General features: G+C 37.5%; 1 protein-coding gene across 1 annotated transcript in view; it reads left to right on the top strand.

Moving 5' to 3' along the window:
- Nucleotides 1-7958, top strand: part of fasn (fatty acid synthase) — a 79091-nt gene that overhangs the window by 48303 nt on the left and 22830 nt on the right. Inside the window, 7 exon segments of the mRNA XM_059325234.1 lie at nt 279-446; nt 556-671; nt 1528-1682; nt 1806-2009; nt 3910-4060; nt 6551-6729; nt 7810-7929. Of these exon segments, the coding sequence (XP_059181217.1) occupies nt 279-446; nt 556-671; nt 1528-1682; nt 1806-2009; nt 3910-4060; nt 6551-6729; nt 7810-7929 (1093 nt within the window).

Raw genomic sequence — 7958 nt, 5'->3', positions numbered from 1 at the left:
GGAAAGTTCAGAAAATGTCAGTGCAGTGGTAATTGAGGACTTTTTTTAAGCCAAGACCGCCAATAAAGCAAGTGCTTTATGAAGCTTCGTTGTCCCAACACTACTTAATGCGAACTTTTTTCGCCCTTGTTAATCTCTTGTCCGTTTCTTAAAAGCATCATTCTGTCAATCTGTACGATTCTTGAAGCTGAAAGCTCGAAAAAGTGATTTCGTATTTTCAGATTAAATGTGTGGGTCGGAGGTCGTGTTTTACTGATTTTTCCTCCTCTTCTCACCAGGCGGAGTGGGAGAAGGTGTTCTCTGAGGCCTCCCTCAGCCTCGTGGCTGTCAGGAAGTCTTTCTACGGTACGGCTCTGTTTCTCTGTCGCCGTCCGTCTCCAGGCAACCAGAAACCTGTCTTCATACCTGTGGACAGCACCGACTACACATGGGTGGAAACACTCAAGGTGTGTTCATTCATTATCCTTTTATCTGTGTCTGGCTCTACTGAAAGGGAAACTGTCATTCACCAATTCAGAATGAATGAATCATTCACAAATCCGCTGTGTGCTGCAGGCGACGCTGGCTGAGTCCTCAGACTGTCCCGTGTGGCTGACCGCCTCTCAGGCCCACTGCGGCATTGTGGGAATGGTCAACTGTCTACGGCAGGAACCAGGAGGCAACCGGATACGGTAGGTCATGTCTTCTAAACCAGGAGTTCTCAACCTTTTTGAGTCGCAACCCCCAATTTAACATGCATGTTGTCAGGAAAGACACAAAATTACCCAAAAAAGAATCAAATTGACCACAAAATGACACAAAATGATCAAAAAAGACACAAAGTGACAAAAAGACCCCCACAAAATTACTAAAAAAAGACATTAAATGACCAAAAAGACTAAAACACATTAACACATGAACACTTTAACACAGTGGAGACAGAGCTGACTTCCTAAATGATTTGGCGACCCCCAGAAATAATCTCGCGACCTCAGTTGGGGTCGGGACCCCAAGGTTGAGAATAGCTGTTCTAAACAAACTCCTGTGCTGTGTCATAACCATGAGCGCAGATCCCAATCCATCCCCCCTACTTTCCCTTCATAAGGCGCCAAACATCACCATTTAAACAGAGGATTAATGTTCCGTTAGTTAGATTGTTTACATTGCAGCACATAGAGAGTCTGGCGGCTAATGGTGCGTTCAAGGTCTACACCAATGTCAGAATTTTCGACATTGTTCCGAGCTCCAAGTTCCAACTTTCAAGTTCTGACTTTGAGTGTAAGTTAAACACACCATAAGGCGTTACGGTAAGAAGGTGTTAGACCCGCCTACAAAATAAAAGCAAACACATGTAGCTGTCAAAGTAAGAGCATATGGAATTTTTAACAGAATCCAACACAGAATTTACAAGAAGACTGTCAAAATATGACGCCTTGAATAAAACAAAACCCTTATTCTCCTCTACAATGTATCCAATGCTTAATTGAAATGCGAACAGTGTTTTAGTTATTGATTCTATTCTGTATGTTTTCATTGTTATGTTTCCAGCTGTGCCTTCGTGTCCAATCTAAACGAGTCCTCAGCGTCTCCGGTCCTCCAGCCGGCCCACCAGTCCCTGCAGTCAGTGCTGGAGGGGGATCTGAGCATGAATGTGTTCAGAGATGGACAGTGGGGCGTCTTCAGGCACCAGATCATCCACCAAGGTAACTAAATACAAATTTAAATGTATGTGATGGTTGGCTTTGTCACTTCAACCATAATTAGACAACACAGATCCATTTCATCTCTTGTCTGTTTGTTTGTTTGTTTGTTTGTTTGTTTGTCAGATCTGAATGAAGAGTTGACAGAGATGGCCTACGTCAACGTGTTGACCCGAGGCGACCTGTCCTCTCTGAGATGGATTGCTTCTCCTCTCCGACACTTTGTGTCCAACAACCCCAACGTGCAGCTGTGTCGCGTCCACTACAGCTCGCTCAACTTCAGAGACATCATGCTGGCCACCGGGAAACTGCCTCCTGATGCTATTCCAGGTACACACAACTTTATTAGTCTTTATACAGGTACGTCTCAGAAATTAGAATTAGAATATTGTGAAAAAGTTCAATATTTTTGTCAATCATTTCAGGAAGTGTTAAAATTTCCAAAAAGACACAAAAATGACCAAAAGAGACACTAAATATCACAGAAATACATAAAATAACCAAAAAAGGATGTAAAATGACCAAAAAAAAGTCACAAAATGACCATAAGAGACACAAATTATCAAGGAAATACATAAAATAACCTAAAAGGATGTAAAATGACCAAAAAAGGCACAAAATTACCAAAACAAAAGATACAAAATTACCAAAAGAGACACACAATACCAAGGAAATGCATAAAATTACCAAAAACCCACATAAATGACCAAAAAAGACACAAAATGACCCAAAAAGACGTAAAATTACCAAAAGAGACACAACATAACCAAGAAAATACATAAAATGACCAAAACGACACAAAATGACCCAAAAAGACACAAAATGATTAAAAAAAAGACACAAAATGACTGAAAGAGACACAACAAAACCAAGAGAATACATAAAATGACCAAAAAGAGACATACAATTACCAAAAGAGACACAAAATACCAAGGAAATACATAAAATTACCAAAAAAAGGTTGTAAAATTATCAAAAAAAGTCACAAAATGACCGAAAGAGACACAACATAACCAAGAAAATGCATAAAATGACCAAAAACCCACAAAAATGACCAAAAAAGACACAAAATGACCCAAAGAGATGTAGAATTACCAAAAGAGACACAACATAACCAAGAGAATACATAAAATGACCAAAACGACACAAAATGACCAAAAAAGGCACAAAATGACTGAAAGACACACAACATAACCAAGAGAATACATGAAATGACCAAAAAGAGACATACAATTACCAAAAGAGACACAAAATACCAAGGAAATACATAAAATTACCAAAAAAAGGTTGTCAAATGATCAAAAGTCACAAAATGACCAAAGAGACACAACATAATCAAGAAAATGCATAAAATGACCAAAAACCCACAAAAATGACCAAAAAAGACACAAAATGACCCAAAAAGATGTAAAATTACCAAAAGAGACACAACATAACCAAGAGAATACATAAAATGACCAAAACGACACAAAATGACCAAAAAAGGCACAAAATGACTGAAAGACACACAACATAACCAAGAGAATACATAAAATGACCAAAAAGAGACATACAATTACCAAAAGAGACACAAAATACCAAGGAAATACATAAAATTACCAAAAAAAGGTTGTCAAATGATCAAAAGTCACAAAATGACCAAAGAGACACAACATAATCAACAAAATGCATAAAATGACCAAAAACCCACAAAAATGACCAAAAAAGACACAAAATGACCCAAAAAGATGTAAAATTACCAAAAGAGACACAACATAACCAAGAAAATACATAAAATGACCAAAACGACACAAAATGACCAAAAAGAAACATACAATTACCAAAAGAGACACAAAATACCAAGGAAATATATAAAATTACCAAAAAATGATGTAAAATGACCCAAAAAGACACAAAATGACCAAAAGAGTTGGGCCTCCTTTTGCATGAATTGAGACACTGAGTTTAGTGTTTTCATTATCTCGAAGCCAGAATCGTCAAAATTACAAGAAATACAGGCTTGAAATATTTTCACACTATGTGTATTGAATCTATTTAATGTATGAGTTTCACTTTCTGAAATAATTGACAAAAAATATTGAACTTTTTCACGATATTCACATTTCTTTAGATGTCCCTGTGTTTGTAGGAATCGTGTTCCTCAGCATCTTATAGGAAACGACACAATGTGAAGTAATAGCAGCTAGATTTTACATGAAGCACATGGACCTGACTGTACCTGGTTCCTCAGGTGACCTGGCCCTGCAGCAGTGCATGCTGGGTATGGAGTTCTCTGGCCGGGACCCTGCTGGCCGGCGTGTGATGGGGCTGCTGCCTGCCCGAGGCCTGGCAACAAGCGTGGATGCTGACCAACGCTTCCTCTGGGACGTTCCCTCCAGCTGGTCAGTGCATCACTTTACAATATCGCACACACTTTTCACATATATTTACTATATTGTTGTCCGTAGGCAACATTGTATCATAATGGTGCACAAGTGAAAAAGAAAGTTTTTAAAATGAATTTTAACATCATTTAAAAGATTCAGTAGCTTCAACAGGGAACAATACATAACATTTTAAATTTAAAAACATTATAAAAGGAACTTTTTTAACTGGTTTCTTGTCTGAATGTTGCCTGTAGGAAACATTGAACCATTGAATCAACGACCCATTGAAATGAATGTCTACAACAGTCTAAGTGGATGAAACTATCAGAAATGAAGCTTTACTCTCCTATCAAACCCCCAAAAACATGTAAAAATACTAAAAAAGACACTAAATTACCCCAAAAAAGACCAAATAAGTCACAAAATTGGGGCGGCTGTGGCTCAGTTGGGAGAGTTGGTTGGCCCCCAACCGAAGGGTTGGTGGTTCGATCCCCGACCATGGCAGCCTACATGTCGAAGTATCCTTGAGCAAGATACTGAACCCCAGATTGCTCCTGATGCTGTGTTCATCGGTGTGTGAATGAATTCCCAATGGTGGCAGGTGGGACCGTTTAGGGTAGCCTCTGCCACCAGTATGAATGTGTGGGTGAATGAGTCAGTCTGTAGTGTAAAGAGCTTTGAGTGGTTGCAAAGCGACTAGAAAATAGCTATATAAGTGCAGGTCCATTTACCAAAATGACCCCAAAACATGTAAAATTACCAAATAATGAAATAAAATTACCCAAAAAAGACTAAAAAAGTCACGAAATGATCCCAAAACATGTAAAATTACCACAAAAAAAAACGCTTAATCACCCAAAAAAGACCAAATAAGTCACTAAATGACCCCAAAAACATGTAAAATTACCCAAAAAAAGACCTAAAAAGTCACTAAATTACCCCAAAAACATGTAAAAAATACCAAAAAATAAAATAAAATTACCCAAAAAAGACCAAAAAAGTCACTAAATGACCCCCAAAAACATGTAAAATTACCAAAAAAGACACTAAATTACCCCAAAAAAGACCAAATAAGTCACAAAATGACCCCAAAACATGTAAAATTACCAAAAAATGAAATAAAATTACCCCAAAAAAGACTAAAAAAGTCACAAAATGATCCCAAAACATGTAAAATTACCACAAAAAAAACGCTTAATCACCCAAAAAAGACCAAAGAAGTCACTAAATTACCCCAAAAACATGTAAAAATACCATAAAATAAAATAACCCAAAAAAGACCAAAAAAGTCACGAAATGACCCCTGAAAACATGTAAAATTACCAAAAGAGATGCTAAATTAATCAGTAGGAATATATATTTTTTCCAGATGGAAAAGGGCCAGGAAATTATGTTTTGAGTGATTTTTTTGTGGCACAAAATGTCAAATTGTAAAAGTCTGCAAAATAGTGTTTCAACATGGCCTCCTGGAGGTCATGTGACACATTAAAGCATTGCTATTGGTTCCCTATACTACTCCCTCTTTTTTAAAGTATTGCATCACTCAAAAACATCCATCCATCCATTCTCGTCCGCTTATCCGGGAGACCTGCTGCCCCCGCGACCCGGCCCCGACTCAAAAACATGCATTGTAGAAATTTGACAGGCCAAAATGGGTATAACACCGTACCATAGAGCAGTAGTTCTCAACCTTTTTGAGTCGCGACCCCCAATTTAACATGCATGTTGTCCGTGACCCCCACTCACTGAACACAATCTCACACGCACAGTTCAGATCATACAAAAAAGAAACAAAATGACAAAAAAAAGTAAACAAATGACCAAAAAAGGCACAAAATGACCAAAAAAGGACAAAAAAATTGACTAAAAAAAGACACAAAATGACCAAAAGAGACACAAAATGACCAAAAAGAAACAAAATAACCCAAATAATAAAAAAGTTACCAAAAAAAGACACAAAATGACCAAAAAGGAAACAAAATGACAAAAAAAGACACAAATTGACCACAACATGACAAAAAAAAAGACACAAATTGACCAAAAAAGGACAAAAAATTGACTAAAAAAAGACACAGAATGACCAAAAGAGACACAAAATGACCAAAAAAGAAACAAAATAACCCAAATAATAAAAAAGTTACCAAAAAAAGACACAAAATGACTAAAAAGAACACAAAATGACCAAAAAAAGACATTAAGTGACCAAAAAGACTAAAACACATGAACACTTTAACACAGTGGAGACAGAGCTGACTTCCAAAATGATTTGGCGACCCCCAGAAATCATCTTGCGACCCCAATTGGGGTCCCGACCCCAAGGTTGAATAGCTGCCATAGAGGGTTAAAAGTGTTTTTGTGCTCACTGTGGTATAAACAAGGTGTTCTCCTCTTTGTCCTTTCAGTATAAAAGTCTCTCAGCATTAAGGACAATAACTTGTTGCTCTGTAATGGTAAAAACCCTCCTGATGTCCCTGTGTGTGTGTGTGTGTGTGTGTGTGTGTGCAGGACTCTGGAGCAGGCGGCCTCGGTGCCGGTGGTCTACGCCACGGCGTACTACTCTCTGGTGGTTCGTGGCAGACTGCGTCCGGGAGAATCGGTCCTCATCCACTCCGGGTCGGGGGGCGTCGGCCAGGCCGCCATCTCCATCGCTCTCAGCAGGAAGTGTAGAGTCTTCACCACAGTCGGTAGGTGTTTCATCGATTGTTCAGAGTGGATTTTAAGATTCTTTTACTGGTTTATAAATCTCTTAATGGTCTTAGTCCAGCGTATTTATCTGATTTATTTTATCCTGTGAACCCTGGAGGACCCTCAGGTCTACTGGCCTTTTAATAATATTAAAGTTAGAAGAAAAGCCGGAAAGCGGATACATCGTTTTGTAGTATTTGTAGTTTTTTCCACCAATTTTCTGTCTCTCGGCCAATGAAATGCATCAGAATACATGTGGGTGTGTCGCAAGGCAACACGTTGATTTAAAAAAAAAAAAAAAATGTATTGAAGGATTGGACAAATAAACTCAACTTCTTATAAAAGCCACATGTATAAGCTCTCAAATATAGGTTTTACAGGCATTTTTTTCAGGCATTTTAGGCCTAAATGGGTTAAGAGCAAACTGAAGACTTATCTTTTTAATTTGGCTTTGACTTGAACCAGTTTTAAAGATTTTTTTTTGCTCACGCATGTTAGTGTTGCAACTTCTTCTCTTTTATTTATTTATTTATTTTCTACTATTTATTAGTCTATATATATATATATTATCCTGCTCTACTTTTTAGTTATTTATTAATTGTTTTCATGTTTTTATCTAGCTTTTTTTACTTTTTATTGTTATTATTAATTACTTTTGTTTTGTATTTTATTGTTATTTTTTTTATCTAATTTATTTCTAACCTGCCTCAGTTTGCGCTTTGTTTATAATGGGATGGAGGGTGTTAGCTTGTTTCTATGTTTCATTATCATTATTATTATTTTCTCCTTTTTTTATGTGAAGCACTTTGTCTTATGTTTCTTTTGTATGAAAAGTGCTCTACAAATAAAGTCTGATTGATTGACAAACACTGTCATAGTGACAGAAAATAAGCTCTGATATGATTTATTATTTGCTGAGTTATGTTATTTATTACCTATAAAAGCTCATTTATTACACTTATTTTCTCATAATTATGATCTCATCTGACACATACTGTTTGTCATGAATACTTAAAGATGTTATGTATGTCCTAATTATGACAAAGTATAAAATAATTGCTTGTTGTTAAACCTCCCAGGCTCTAAGGAGAAGCGGGCCTACCTGCAGCAGAGGTTCCCTCAGCTCTCTGCTGAGTCCTTCTCCAACTCCAGAGACACCACGTTTGAGCAGCACATCCTGCTGCACACAGAGGGCAAAGGTCAGACACCCTGCTGCTGAAACTAGAGC

The sequence above is a fragment of the Centropristis striata genome, chromosome 21 (genome assembly GCF_030273125.1).
Source record: "Centropristis striata isolate RG_2023a ecotype Rhode Island chromosome 21, C.striata_1.0, whole genome shotgun sequence".
NCBI lineage: Eukaryota > Metazoa > Chordata > Actinopteri > Perciformes > Serranidae > Centropristis > Centropristis striata.
Note: the sequence above shows the minus strand (reverse complement) of the source record. Positions and strands in the feature narration are given on the sequence as shown.